At 39.6% G+C, this 16,218-nt stretch overlaps 1 protein-coding gene across 1 annotated transcript in view; it reads left to right on the top strand.

The window, feature by feature from the left end:
• Positions 1-237: 237 nt before the first annotated feature.
• ARHGAP28 (Rho GTPase activating protein 28) overlaps positions 238-16,218 on the top strand; it is a 72,401-nt gene continuing 56,420 nt past the window's right edge. Inside the window, exons 1-2 of the mRNA XM_042870020.1 lie at positions 238-315; positions 407-669. Coding sequence (XP_042725954.1) covers positions 539-669 — 131 coding nt within the window. The 5' untranslated portion in view covers positions 238-315; positions 407-538. The remainder of the gene's footprint in view (positions 316-406; positions 670-16,218) is intronic.

Raw genomic sequence — 16,218 nt, 5'->3', positions numbered from 1 at the left:
TTCGTTGTTGTTCAGAACGCAAATGCAGTCCCCTGCTACAGGAATTATCTGCCATATAGGAAATCAAGGTTACTCTTTTGTGATTATTTAAATAGAGCGCTCACGAGCCTCTCGTGTTTGTGGTTCTAATGCCAGTCCTGGCAAACCATGTTTTATGTTTGAGTAACACTCGCCACTCAAATAACTTCCTTTCTCCATGCCTATTTTGGGAGCACGAGGCATATTAAGAAATGAGTTCTGAAACAAAAAGGAACAAAGCAAGAAGCTCCCCCCCCCACACTCCGCTCGCACAGAGCAGTGTTAGGATTATCTCAGGTTTCTGGTTTCCTAGGGACGCAGTAACTTCCCCGTGGGTTGTTTTGTGGGCGGTGTTTTTGAATATATGCTAATTCAGCTTTCCTGACAGGGAGACTTGCTCGGCCAGGCTACTCCGCTCTCCTGACAGCAAGCAGTGGTGAGAGGCAGTAGTGGGGTCAGGGCACACGCTGCTTTCCTGACAGGAGCCCTCACCAGCCGCCTTTGTCACCGACATGAACCTATGACCATGGAGATGAAGGACTCGGGCAGCGTGGTCCTGACAGCCTACCACCCCCACAGCCCCGCCAGGATCCCGGGTATGGAGCAGAGCTTCGTGCAGGACGTCCCCTCTAGCCGCTCGCCTGGCAGCAGGTAAAGGCCGAGGGTCGGGAGTGGTGCAGTGGCCTGACGTGGTACCCAGGTGGGCTGCGGGCTCTACTGATTGCGCAGAGGCAGCCCAAGAGCACTGCTTGGCCACTTGGTTGGCACTTTGCTCTCACACATTGCTTGCCTCCAGACGGGGAAGTGATTCAGCCCAGCACTGCTGGTCATGGCTGGAAGTGGAAAATTCAAGTGCTTGCTTTAAACAGTGGAAGTGACAGATTGAGCCAGTTTCCCGCCTGGGAATCCCAAGACTGGCACGTGAGCCAGGCATCTACTCAGGTCCTTTAGGAAAGCTAGGAGGCTGCAGTGACTGAGGCTGGGTCCCAGAAAATTGATCCTGGTTTGGCTTAGGTGATTATTTGATTCCTTCCTTATTCACTCACCAGCTCCAGCTCACGCCTTTATGTGGGGCTGCAGTTGCTGCTTTGCAAACCCCCATACACACAATGGGAGACTGCATCATTAGAGACCTAGTCTAAATAAGAAAATTCCTTTGTGTTGCAGGAAACTATGTATTGTCTTAATTAACTTTATTTTGTGTGTATGCTTCCCTTCTCTGTATGAGTGCAAGCATTTGTACAGTTGAAGTAAGAGTTTGGGCAACATTATTGCCCCAAGTCTGACCTTTCTCCTAAACATAAGTGGTTGTTCTGTGCAGTTTGCTCCAGTAGAAATGATGTGGAAGTTCATACTGTAAAAAGCTGAAGAAAGTAGAAAACTTTATTCAGTGACAAGACTGAAAGAAACCAGAACTGAAATCTGAGAAAAAAATAGACGTGTCTCCAGGGCTTAAGTTTATGTCTCCTGTTAACAAAAATAATGATATTTACTTCATGCTGCTTATTTATAGCCCGATGGCTATTTTATTTTCATTGTCATTATTTAGGTTAGCTGCATCTTCCTGTTCTTTGTGTATTTCCCTGGCTGTCTCATAAAGATAAGTCCTTTGTTCTGTTAAACTGTTGTTTGAGAGCAGTACCAAAACACACAATTTCATGTTAAGAAAAGAAACAGAGTCTGGGCTTTTAGAAGCAGACAGAATGGCATTTGTTACTCAAATCAGAAAGCAGTGGTTTGGCATTGAGTTAGTGGGGAACATGTCATTTCTTCCCCAAGGAAGAATGCTAAACTGAGCCTCCTTTAAGTCTGCAAGCAATGGAAATGTGGTGTTTTGCAGTGTTTCTGGTAGGTGTGCTCATTGTTTCAGAATGCCTTTGAAACTTAAGCCCAGAGTGTTTGAGAATTTAAATCACATAAGTATCACTTAAGAAAAGCAGAAGTGAAAATTATTCTTCCTGAAAGAAAAAAAAGGAAAGAGGATGCTGGCATTCTGATGAGAAACATATTTTGGAACCTCCTGTTGAAAAGCAAAGCCGTGTCTCTCTCTCTGTATATGTATATGTTCACAACATTTTGGTGCTGTCCCCACTTTCTTGTCCTTGGCTTCCTGCAGCTGTCTAACAGCATAGCCAAATTCTGCCATATGAGCAGTCGGTGACCATTTGAGTTTCCAAAGGCTGTTCAGGAGGGGGATTTTATTAACCCAGCATGCAGTCCAATGGAATGCAGAGTCCACGAAGGCAAATGCACTGGGTATTTTAGCAAATGGTAAAATAGGCTCTCATTTAATCCCTACTTCATCTTCAAAGAAGTCTTTCCTGGACTGCATTTTCTGTATAGTTTTGCCTGCTGCCATCCTAATGCAAGAAGCTTTTCTGTAGACTCTGTTCCTTGATCCCCAGGGCAGCCACTCAAACTATAGCATGGAGTTCCTCAACTGCAGCAGAATCATTTGAAAAATCATGCAGCAAATAGAGGTGCTGTCCATTTTTTGTTTGATAACAAAAACAGTTAGGACCCAAAGCCTGTTGGTTTTAGTTGGATGTATTTCTAATGAAGTCTATACTTCAGATACGGATCTGTAAGAACAAAACCAGCCTTGAATTTTAGCCTTTTATTTGAGAAGCCACCCATCGGTTCTTTCCCAGTTTAAGTATCAAAATTTTTCATCTCCCCACTACATATCTCTAACTTTGGAGCAATGTTCCACTCATATCAGAAGAACAACTCCACTTAGCAGGCCCAGGCTTTGATGTGAGATTCTTCCAGTTATGTTTTCTCTTGAAAACACTTTCAGTTTGGGAACTCTCTAAGCAGAGGTTTCTCACAGAAGGGGAAGCTAATGCATCCTCTGTCGGCATTAAACTGTTCTGCTTCCTACTATTTAAAGAAGATTTAAAAAAAAAAAAAAAAAAAGGAAAAAAGGAAATATTTAGGTACCTATCATGAACCTCAAAATAAATCAGTGACTTAAACATTCATGCCAACAAAAGTATGCAGCTGAGAAACCCATGGACACCAGAATTTACACTAATAAAGTAACAACACTTCAGACCACTTGGCTTCATATTCATCAGCAATTCTTGGAGGGCCAATCAGGGAGACATCCTGTGCGCATGTCAAAACATACCTGTACATCATTAGTAACAGTACAAAATACAGCAACTACAAGTATTTTCATTCACAAACCCAGCAAAAGGGGAGTGTATCTGCCTAGTTACATATTAGGTGATATTGACAGTGGACTGTAATGAGGATAGAAGATGTGCTTGAGTTACTTTGAGTGGAAGATACACCAGTATGCAAAGAAAGATGGATAATAACTTCATATGATAATAACTTCAAATATGAGAGAAGAATGAAAACTTGACAACATGGTGATACCGTTACTGATCTGCAAAGGGAGAACTTTAGCTTTCAAATTTACTGTTTTGTAACATTAATAAAAGGGTTAAGGAGAGATACCACCAATTCCATGCATTCTCCAGAATGAAGGAGTGTTGGGGGGCCAAAGATAGCTATACTTACCTATCTCCTCCACAGCTATTTATATCATTCATTTGTATAGACCTTTATTTTCCACCCACAGACTTCACCAGTTCCACAAATGGGGCAATCTCTGAAAACAGCACTGCTGACATTGTCAGATGTCCAGGATAATTCTCCATCAAAATCTTTCTTTCATTCTGTTTACGTAAATTGCAAATGCATTTATCCACTTTTCTCATGGAACATTTTGGTCCCTTCGCTTATTTTGTCAGCTGCTTTATATGGTTGCAGTTGTCTACAGTGTCCATATTATTATTATTATTATTATTATTATTATTATTATTTATTTATTGCTTTTGAGAAGTAGATATTGAGCAATCTCTGTTCTCTTTCACAGTTAGCAGTTAGTCTAATTCTACAGCATGTGAATACAGTGGGGAAGGCTCCTGTGCTTGTAACCTTCTCCTCACTTCTTTTGATCCCCATTGTTAGAACTCAGAAGCCACAGTACCTGTACCAAATACTTCAGAATATCACACTACTCCTTTCAATACAGACACTGTCCCAGTGCAACGGTGCCAGTATTTCTTTATGTTTATCACTGCTCATTTTTCCAACCTCACTTCAAAGATTGAAGTACTTAGTAGCTGTGTACAAATATTGCACCTGAATTACACAGAGAAGTGGTGCCATAGCCGTCTGTCTTTGTCACATCTCTTTTTGTCCTGCTTGCTAGAAGTGAGAAGCTAGGAGGAGTTATTCCTGTGCTCAAAGGAAACAGGAATGACCTCTATGCCAAATGGCCAGTGAGACCTCTAAAGTAATTATGCAATTAGGGTAGAACAAAGCATTCCTGAGTGAATCATCCTCAAGCCTTCCTTGACTCAAATATGAGTTAGTGAGTTCCTCAGCCCATTTGTTACTGGTATATCTATCAGCAAAGAACTCATCCGGCACTGATAATCACAAATATTTCTATTGCAATGAGTGGCTTAAGCTTGGATATGCACGAGGTCAGAATCAGAGGAAAGAAAAGGCACACTGTTAACAGGCTTTGTTGCTGCAGAATAGGTTTAGATCAGATTTAAAGGGTACACCAAGCTGCTCATGCATGTAGTAAACATTCTTTATAATAAAAAAATAATTAAAGGAGAGTTTACATGCACAAACAAATCTTTGCACATGCTACACAGATAAAGGACAGAGTGGATTTCAGCACCACTAAGCAATGCAGCCAGAAGCTCTGCTTAGCTTTTCTCCTAGTCAAAGGAAAGTCTGGCACAAGCATTTGTTTCTGGGAAGTGCCTGTCCAAACCCTTCATGTTCAGCATGCATGGAGTGGCTTTCTAGGCATCACTAAACTGGAGACTCAAATAAGAACAGGAAAAAATTCTGAAATTTCTGTATCACCTTGAATTACTTGCTGACAGCTTCAAGGGTCCCTGCTCTGTAAGTCTAGGACTTCCAGACTTTGGGTCAATAGCAAAGTCATTATGCCAGACAAGCACGGCACCAGATCCTTCTGCAGTGTTCATTCCCTCTTGATAGCCCCAAGATGATACAGAGATGTCAGTGTGAGGTAAAGTGCCCTGAAATAATGACTGTATTTCTGAAAGGAATAAAAGTAGAAGAGAAGCCCTTCTGCACAAAAATTTGGCTTGCAACAGGAGGAACTGAAAGAGCAGTTCAGGTTTCATCCCGACAGCAGTAGAATTTATCACACTGTAGTAAGGTCTGTATGCCCTAAGGCTGGGAGATCTGGGTTTAATTTATGTCAGACTGATTGAGCAGCTCCCCTGCTCAGTTGTATACAAACGATGTCAAGAATGTCTTCTAAGTGATGCAGGATAAACAACCTTAACTATTTTGGATGTTTATCTCACTCTACCATAAACTTCCCCAGAAGACAAAAATAAAAAGCTGGCCCCTTTTCTACAGTAAATATTGAAATGGCTTGGGCCTCTTGCAGCGACTTGGACTCAAAACTTACCAAATTAAAATTTAAAATGTACTAAAAGTGGTAAAAGAAAACTGCGTAACAGTAGTCTAGGAAAATATTGTACTGGCACAGACTGCGCAAGAAGTATGTTTTGTGGAAAAATGAAGTTTTTATAATTTTCAGCAGCTTCCTAAAATACGGTTTTAATACTATACTTTTTTAGATGTCAGGAATGATAATTCTTAATGAAACATTTAGTGGGAGGATGCGTATAAATAAGTCAGACAATAGTAGACACACTTTTCCTGTAGGTTTTTTGAAATACCTACAGAATGTCCTCTGGGAGCCTCACTGAGGAATGTAGTATTTATAGCCTGTTCCTCGTGTTATGGATGAAACTAAAGTTGGCTTCTCTGGTTACTTTTTAGTTTGGTGCTCCTGCTGCTCTCCCTGGTACCTCCATATGCAGAGCTGATGGGAAACATCTGGTACTGTCCCTTTGATCATTTTGTTTGGTCGAGCATTCAGCCAGCTGCCCCATTCATTTCTAAGTCACTTATCTCTGATTTTTGCAGGGCTGGAGCTGCCTGCAAAAAGCATAAGACCTGAGAGCCCCATGTGCCCTACTCAGACATCTTCAGATTGCATCTGGCATATTGACAGCACTGGCACAGCAAATAGCCGGGAATCAAGAGCTGTAAAGTAGTTCTTTTGCTCAGGAGATCAAAATAATTCTGTGTTAATATGCAGAAAACTGCAAAACACAGTTATGCATTACTAGTAAAAGTCTTAGGTAGGACGGAATCTGAAAAGCATCTGGTTAGCACTGTACAAATTTAGAAACACATCCTGAAGTAGTGCTGAGTATCCATAGCAAGTGATCAAGTTAACATCCTGGATTTGGCTAACCACAGTATTAGCAGCCACTCTGCGGTGCTTTGCTCCAGCTGGCAGGCAGTGTATCTGCTGTTGGGGAGGGCCTGTGCTCTGTGCAGGCTTCAGATCACACTTGGAGGGGGGGAGTCTGAAAGAACCAGGAGAAGAGGGTCAGGGTCATGTCTCAAGGCACTGACTGAAGCCAGGCATCCATCCTCTTTAGGTGGCCCCTTTGCTGGCCTCCTTTTTCTCCCTGTGGCAACAGTTCCCATTGTGGTCCTCCACATCCTCCTGTGTTTGCCAGAGACTCTGAAGAGAGAGTCAAAAAGAGAAAAGAGGAGCAGAAGGAAAAGGGGAGAAAGGGAAGAGAGTCGAAAAGAGAAAAGAGGAGCAGAAGGAAGAGGGGAGAAAGGGAAAGATGAAGAAGTATCTGATTCTCCTCTTATATACATAGAAAAGTAGTAAGAAAAGAAACCTCTACCGAAGGATGCTGTCTTGTGGGACCATTTGCAGTTGACCTTGAAGTCCCACCAGAGACATACAGCAGAGGGTTTCTAAATGATATTTAAGGTGGTGATTTTTAAGTCAAAACCTGAGATGATTTAAATCAGTTTGTTTGAAAAAGAGTCCCCATTACCCTGAAGGACTGATTTAGCTGAGGTCAGCATAAGTGCTTGAGTTGGCATCCCTTGTAATTAATGCAGGGAAAGACTGATGCTCTGTGAAGGAACCCTCAGCTCTGTAATTCATTTCTTCCTCCCCTGCCTGTATCTGTTAACTTTCCAGACACCGCCAGAGCCTCTGGTCTCTGAGGAAAGAGAGCGGAACAAACACTGAAGCAGAGAGCCCATTATCAGCTTGTTTGTTCGAAGGCGGCTGTTTTCTGATTTAGGATGCTATGTGTAATGCTCAGCTACTGTGAGCCTGTGGGATTTTCAGATGTGTGAAATCATCCAGTGTAGGATGGATGTATGCTGAAGGTTTAAACAGAGGAAGGCATAACAAAGGAGAGATAGAAGTCTCTCCTTGTCATTAATATATTTCCACCTGAACACTAGACAAGACATTTTTAACTTTTCTTACTGCAGAAGTTGCTCTGAGCATATTATGAGCAAGGTAATGATGATAAATCTTTCTATAGAGAGTAGAATAGCCCCTGCCTGTGCAAAGAAAAAGAAGGGAGTGTATACTGAAAAATTATATTGGATGGTGAAGTCCAACTGTGTTAACATCGTTTACCAGATGAAAGACAAGTAGAGCAAGAGGCAAGCTGGGGAAATGTGTTTCCAACATTGGTGGGCCCAGCCTCAGGGCGTCAGTCAGCAGGTCACTCTCACAGCTTGTCACCACAGATGGAAGAAGCTGTAAGTCCTCATATATTACTGCAGCTAATTGGAAAAATACTAGCATCCCAATAGACAGACTAAAAAAGACTAAAAATGACTAAAAATATTAGCATCCCAATTGGAGAAGGAATAACAAATTTCTGCAAGGGCTGAATTTGGCTAAGTACTATGTTGCTTACTAAATGCTGCAAATTAGTGAATCTACCCAGACACTGGTTTAGTCTGTGCAAACTAGCAGAAGTAATAGAGAACCTCCTCCACATCAGATTTTCTTCCTCTGGCTAATAAAACCTCAGAACAAAATATCATTTAGGCTTACTTTCTGTTCCAGTGATGATCATACCTAGTGGTCAAGAGGGAATTTAACAGTGAGAATGTCAGATCCTTTTTAATGTTAACTGCGTATGAGAGCAAGACCTGGAGAGTTGTAGCATTCACCCTTACTTGAAATCATCTGGATTTTTTATTCTCCTCTAATAAAAGGTCAAAAATAAACCCTACTGTGAAACCTACCTTGGGATAAAAGCTCTATTTATTCCCAATGATTTAGTTAATGTCTACTAAGGAGAGGTACAGTCAATGGAAACTTTATCTTTGAATTCACTGCAGAAGGGATCAAGCCAACAGAACTCATATATCTTGTCTATAATTTTGCTTACAAACAATGACTGATTTCATTACGCCTCTTCTGTCAGCTCAAGCTGATGATCTATTTAATAGCATTCTTGCTAAAGAAAAAAAGATGAATCTATTTAAAGGTATTAAAAAAAAAATAGCATCTAGGTCTGTCTTTTTTTTTTTTTTTTAATACTTCCCCCTGTTACTGAAATATATTGAAAACTTGAGTTCTAAACATTACTCTGGATGTAATGGAGGTAAATGTAAAATCTGTGCTGTAGCTATAGGTGAAACATGAAGCAAGGGAGCTTAGGGCATTCTCTGAAGATGTTTTGCAGACTTGGCTGTCCTTGACCATTTCTAGGCCAGATGGTGCCCAGATCATGCATGTGCAAGGAAGTGAAAGGAAAACAGCAAGCTTATCCTGATGAACAGAGACAAGGGAAGCCTTTGTACTCAGACAACAGCAGGATTTCACATTGAAAGTTTTCGCTTTTGGAGAGACGGTAGGCAGAAGGAAGCCAGGACAGCTGGTCAAGCAGAGGAGAGAGTACTTTTAAATGTGTGGCAGTCCTTAGTCTCCTGCTGGAACAATCACACCCACCTTGTGTAAGGAAACTTTCACTCAGAGGATGCATTTCTTCACCATCCCTGATGATTGCAGCAATCCTTTTCTCCTACCTTGCTTGCATTCTTTCTTCCCTCCTCACTTTCAATCAGAAAAAGCAATTAAACAATGTGATTTTAATGACAACATTACTGAAAACATGAGGTTTCTGGAAGTGTTAATTTATACTTACAGTATTCACAAGTCTATATAAGGAGCATGAAAATTTAGGTAACCCATGCGTCACTGGCAATTCACAAAATATACAGCAAGCATTAAAACTATATTGACCACAAGACAAAAACTCACTTGAGTCTTCTTCAGTTGTATTTCTTCAAGCCATCTGTTGCCTCTGACAGACTGGAAATTAAAAATAAACAAACAAATGAAACTACTGTGTCTCTTTCTGAAAAGCTGTCTTCAGCATCCAAAAACTTCATGTTCTGTATTTAGGAAGCACACCACAGATTTTTGGGAGGGACACTGACTCTCCAGCTGTTTCTTGTGGTCAAGATGCGTTGCAGCCTTAATTTACTCCAGCAGTGCTAGCTTTTTTTAGTTAGGATTTTTTTTTAAGGGCTAGCTATGCCAGGATTGAAGTTAACTCTGCCACTCTCCGAAATTCAGTAAGACCATGCAAACCAAACCAGTTTGCCTCAGTCTATACTAAGCATTAGTAAATCTGCAGTTAATTATTGTTATATGTCATGCAACAATGAGTCACGTATGCAGTGTACATTGTCATAGGATATCCTTCAAGGCCCATTTTCTCTTTTCAGATTCAAACAAGGGGTATGGTATTCATGTGGGTAGTGAGAATGCCTCTAATTGAAAGTGTTAGTGATATCAAGAATTCTAGAAGATACAGCAAATTTTGCTTTTCAGGGTTAAACTTCTACTTAAATAGAGACTTACTGAAGCAAGCAGAAAGCATAGCATTTTTTATTGAATTCACAGTTCTTTCTGGTTGGTCTCAGATACAAGACACTTAAATCTGTGCTCTCTGAGTACGTAAAGCCCAGATACGATGCCTGCATTCTGATACTGAAAGTCCCTATTACAAGCAAAAAGGAAACACGTAAAAGAGTGAAAAAGTCAAAAAGTTGCCTGACACCATAACATTTATTAGCAAGGCAATATATCCATAGACAGTGAATTACCACATAATGATTACACCATAGGAATCTGGGACATCTTTTTATGAGGTGGCTGCAAGCAAACCCAGCCTCTTTTGTCTCCATCCAGGTTCTATCTGCATTAGCACGTCTTTGTGCCCAAGCCAGTGAATGGGTGTAGCACTACACTGCCACAATGGCTTCTGACCCCCTTCTCCAGCTCCTGGCACAGCACTGGAGGCTGGAATTCAAAGTGTTTAGACTAATGCTCCTGGACTGATAAGAAAAATAAAGTATGTTTTTCTGAACAGGCCAGTCTGCTGATTAATAGGTTAGGCTGGCTATTTTCAGGGCTAAACGCTTAAAGTAAATAGGTGAAAAACACCGCTGCATTTTTCTCAAATATTTTGCAGACTGGAGGGGAAACTTTATCTTACTTACTCAAATCATAACAGAATATCTCATTCATTTGTGCAAATCAGAGTCCTACCACAGCAAAACACCGTGGGGGGGGAAAAAAAGAAGAAAAAAAAAAAAAAAGCAGGTTATACTTTACTTTAGGTTATACTTTTTTTCCCCCAGTTTATCCAATCTGTGTGGATGAGGTGAGCTGATTTTCCAAGGGAATAAGGCTTGAAATATCATTTTTTTCTTAAACAATAGATAGGCCAGTCAGCATCTGACTATCCATTAGAATCTCTTTCCTGATTAAATCTCACCTGCTGGATCAGGAGTATGGTGATGTTTGCAAGCTGAATTGAGACATATTCAAACACGGTAAATAAGGTTCATAACCTTTATTCGTGAGTGGTCAATGCAGCCTTTGGTTTCTGATTCATTTCAAGGCATTAATCCAGGGCTGCAGCTATGCTAAAACAGACACTGACTACTGCATAAGTGGGTGGAAAAACATCATTCAGCAGTTAGCTGGGTATATCTGCTGAAAGTATGTCTGTAATTCTGTGGAGGCAATGGTATTACTAAGAACAGATTGGTTTCTGAGACTGCCTCAAACCCAGCCAGCTGTAGTTAAAGCCTCAAAGGCTGACAAAGTGCATTCCTAATTATATCAGTGGAGTGGACAGCCAGATTAAGTTACCTCCTTTGAGAGTACTGGTGATGAGTCTCTATCACTGTGATGGATCTTACATTTTATCCAACCGAAAGACGACCTCGGGCTGTGCAACTGTTTTAATAGAAATAGGATAAACACTAAGGTGATATATGCACATCTATAGAACTCCCATAAAGTCTTCAGAGAGCCACATCTCACAACTTCACTTGATGTAGCAGTACCAGTTAATATTAAATAGGCATTCTCTGAAGATTTTGAATTCATTGATTATCAGATTCATCTTTGAAATTAATGAACAGAACTTGCATCAGGTACTAGAAACAACCAGGAGGATAAGAGATAGTGGAAAGAGTTTTGATATCTTTACAGAAAACTGATATTTATGGCTTTGGTCATCTTCACAGTCTTACACCATTCTCTGACACCAATATACTTAAGCAACTGGTGTAACTGAAGATGATAAGCTCAGTGGTTTTTTTGGGGTATATGTTTTTCTGTGATCTATATTTAGCTAAAAACTGATTTTTATACCACTTTTCCATCACTGTTGACAGTCTATACAATGAGTAATTCCCCATAATGTGGTTATAGCAAAGCAAATTCAGCATCCTCTGAATAAAATTTGAAGGCAAAGAATACACCTTAAGGATAAACAATGAACAGCACGTGATTGCATATCCTGGGAGGAGTGACATATTCATACCAAAGGGGAGGAAACTTCTTGATCTTCAACATCAATTTTATGTGTGAGGAAAAGAATTCGCTCTCTTTGCAAGACTACTGCTATGTATTTTATGTTTGGGAAAAATCCTGTTTGCTTAAGCAAATATTTCTGCCACCATTGGCCAACATTTAAACATTTAAACATTTAAAATGGCTATCCAAAGCAAGAGAGTTGATACAGTTCTCTGTATGTACCAATTGGAAAACCCTGTTTAGAACTACATGGTGTGCTCAGCCAATCAGATAAGCCATGCCTGAGAGAGAACATTTGATTTAACAGTTGAAGTGTGAAGGATACAGAGAGTTGAATCTGTGGCTTATTAATAAGGTAGTTGACATCTCACAGTATTTGAGGCTAGATCCGAAACTCCTCTTGGCTGCAGCAGGCTTTGGGATTGTCTCTAAAGATATAAGTGTTAGTATTCTGCAGTCAGCTCTATTTTCCTGATACTCTTTGCAGTCCTTGTTGGTCATTGGTGCTATTCATTCTATTCTCCTATTTAAAAGCTCCTGAATTCATTCTCTGAGATCATATTTCTACTGGATCCACTTTTTGCAGCTATAGGACATTTTGATAAAAAACAATAAATTTCAGCCAAAACCTACTGAACTACACAGGAAAGATAATAGAGTGGGCAATTCTGTAATGGTCATTCATGATGGAAAAAGTGAGTAAGTTCAATGGGATTTTTCTCTTTTAGATTCATAATAGACCCTTTTTTGGATTGCCCTCAGAACAACATACTTACAAATGGAAATACTGTCACCAGTTAATACTGGACCCCAAAATCCAAACAAAACAATGAAGCAACACAGACTTTCCTTCCTCTTCTGATTGCATCACTGGAACTGCTGTCTAATGCAGGAATTTTGTTTGAAAAAACTTCCTTCTGTGTTTTTTACCGTGCTGTGTGCCTGCATTCCTGTTCACTTGTGTGCTTGATTAGCTGAAATCAAATACAATGATGTGAATCTCCAAGCAGCTATAAAAGCTCAAACTGGGCAAAGCTAACAGTAGCAAATACTCCGCATTGCCATCTTCGTGGGAATTATTCTTCAGAAAGCAAAAGAGCTGATGCAAAATCATGTATGTGTTTTTCCATCATGTTGTTTTGTCATTATATAACTGTTCAAAAGTTTGCTCTTTAGCAGGCTTCAAATAGCCATGCGGACAGGTAACAAAGGATGTATTGTTTGTGTCTGTGCCTCATATGCAGCTATCCTTTGGAAAGAAGTGACTAGAATTTTAAGATTTCTGTGAGTATCAAACTGTGGAATTTTCCCTCTACCTGCAATATTCTCTATGCTTTTTCTATCACTGTTAATTTCTGCTGACTTGCTCTTCTGTGGTTTTGCAGTGAGTTCTGTAGAATTTTTAGAACTAGGAAGGTATTTTGTTTTTTTTGTAGTTGATGTTTTATCTCCTAGTGATGATTCACTGAATTGATTCTGACCATAATTATCTATTTAAATGGACAGAAATCTGATTTTTAGGGGCTAAGTTGAGAAGATTGGTAGAGATTTATATCCTCCTATTTATAATTTTGAACTCTGTACTTTATGAAAAGAAGAATTAGCACAGCAAATCAGCAACTTAACCAAGGAATCCTCTAATCACTGGAAGAATCAAAAAGAACTGAAAACTTTAAAATGAAGGATATAGTGACTACTAGTTAATAAAATAACAAATGCATGAGTCAGACTAAAAACATCTAAAATCTACTTTTATGCCAACCATGCATTCATTTTAGTGCTTCTGCTGTGAGAATAAATTTTATGTTGTGCATTTCTGTTATCAACAAAAATTTGATTAATAAATCTCTGAAATAGAGCCATGTTTGACATCATAGGAAAAGATCTTGGTGAGTACAATCTGCCATTACCAAGCAATGAAGTAATGGATAAAGAAACATGCTGAAAATGGATGGAAGATCATGAAAATTTCTTTCACTGAAGAACATTTTAAACAAAAACTCAACATGTTGATTTGATGTGGTTCTTTACTTAAAATACTGATTTGATCATACAGTTATTGGAAACAAAGCTGTTGAAAAGTTTTATTATTGGTTATTATTTATTATATGGAAAATCTGATTACTGAAAATCAGAGCAGTTACTCAGAAGACTAACCATGTACTGAAAACACATTGACGTCACCAGGCATTTCAACAAAGAAAGCATTAAGAATATAAATTTTCAATATGCTGGATTTGATGGGAATTATTTTTTTTTAAAGTTAATCATGTAAACTTCTTTTATGTAATTCTTTAAATGCCTAAGATTGAGTAATTTCTTACACTGTGTTTGAGTTCTTACTATTATCCTATACAGTATGTAAATAGGAAAGTCCTGCTTCACTGGAAATTATGATAAGAAAGCAGCTTCTTGGTTAGCTGCAACCTCATGCTACAATGTTTGTCTAACAAAAATGAAATCAGTTTATTTTGCATCAAGAAGTCAATCAGATAGTATCTTTGGAGCAAATTCCTTACTTGCACACTTGTACCTATACTGTAGAAAGCCTTCTGACAAGGAAGGAACACTTTGAACACCTTTTGATGGATGAGCTCTCTTTAACCCTAATAGAAGAAAAATAATGAGCAAATTTGTGACTCCATTTAGTAGCTGTTGTTTTGTTTTCATTGGATATAAACTTTCTCATGAGCTTATTCTTAGTGGCATTCATCCCGTTTCCTGTAGTGTTTGCTGAGTCCATTTCATATATTCTTTATTCATATTCTTTAGTATATGAGGCAGAATTGTCCCTTTGTAATGGATGGACAACTGGGGGAATCAGTCATGTAGTTCATGAAGGACAGACCCAAATGACACGTAAGCTTGACTGTGGATATGACCTTGGGAGTGACCTGGGATCCTTCTGATCCATCTCCCAGTCCAGATCACTGCATCAAAATGTTACATCGAGACCAGAAAACTTCCTCTGGCTGTCCTAAGAACTGTAGCTCAGCCTATGACAGACATAAAAGTGTAGCAAAAAAACAAACAAAATAGCTGCCTACAGACTTGTAAACCTCCTGGAGCTATGATAACTACATTTATGTTAGTGTTTTCTAGAGAAAACTTTAGAGAAATAAGCAAATCATGAATAGAAAATGGTTTAGTTTCTACTTGTTCGTTATTTGATAAAACATATGTTGCCAAATTCCCTGCAATGCAACAGATGCTATCTGGTGCTCAGATACCTCCGAACTACTTCATCTATTAGGACTCAGAAATACAAGCAAGTTATGGTGATTTAATAAACTGATACTTATCTATGTGAGAGTTTGTAACCATCCAGAGACCTGCTCTTAAGACGGAGCAAATAAAAAAAATATTTTAACTAACCTTTTACCCCTCTCATGGAAGAATAATTTTGAATAATGTCACATTTGCTGTGGTCTGAACTTATACCTGATAGCTAAAGTGGCTCAGATGACACACAGGAGCTTTTCTTGTAGTAACAATATTATTATTTCTCAAAGTTCTTACAATTAGGTGCATCTGAAAATCTTTCCTCTGGACCAAAATAACACCATAATTACTACCAAGGAAATAATTTCTGGGGGTGATACATGAGTATGGAAAAAGGGATGCATTAATGCTTTCTTTATGTCTCCACCACAACCTTTTGAGACAGGAAAAAAATTTCATCCACATATCTCAGACGTTCTAGGCCTCAGTAATCACTCTTAACTTAAGTAATAACACAGCATCAGGCATCTTCACTCAAATGAGTATGTTACGCCATCTTCAAAATATGTTTGATTTATATTAGCTTTTCACTGGCATAATTGCTGAATCTGCAGTACAAACTACTTGGAGAAAGAAAGCTGTTTGAGAACATGTGCTAAGTTCATTTAGGATTTCTCTCCAAGACAGGGAAAAGATTAATACAGCCATGAAAACAAAGTCCATACAGCCTCTGCCAGCTCCTTTTCCAGTTGCCTGAATGCTAAAATGTTCACTGAAGTTTCCTCAGGAATCTCACTCTTCAGCCCACACATGTCCACAGCTCCAGCAGAAGTGATGTCTGCAAGCCTGTGCAAAAGAAATACTCCAAACCTGACTGGCAGCTGGCCAACTGGCTGTGATCAGTCTCCAGAGCTGAGTCTTGAGCTTGAATGACCGTGTCTTGCTAGTGTTGGCAGTGCAGAAGCAGAGCATGTCACGTGCTGGCTGCCTGTGGAAGAGTGGCTCCAGCTCCAGCAAAGGCTGCATCCAGTTGGGCAACACTCAATTTCAAAAACATCCACATAAAAGCTGGCCACTGCACAAATTCATGTCTGAGGAAGTTCTGCAGATAGCTGTCATTGTGCTGGAAAGGAAAAAGTAGAACGCCAGGAGCTTGGGAAAAGAAGAAGGAGAGGAGAGGAGAGGAGAGGAGAGGAGAGGAGAGGAGAGGAGAG

This window comes from Lagopus leucura, unplaced genomic scaffold, assembly GCF_019238085.1.
Source record: "Lagopus leucura isolate 7727_CA_CO unplaced genomic scaffold, USGS_WTPT01 Super-Scaffold_100002, whole genome shotgun sequence".
In the NCBI taxonomy this organism is placed as follows: Eukaryota; Metazoa; Chordata; class Aves; order Galliformes; family Phasianidae; genus Lagopus; species Lagopus leucura.
Note: the sequence above shows the minus strand (reverse complement) of the source record. Positions and strands in the feature narration are given on the sequence as shown.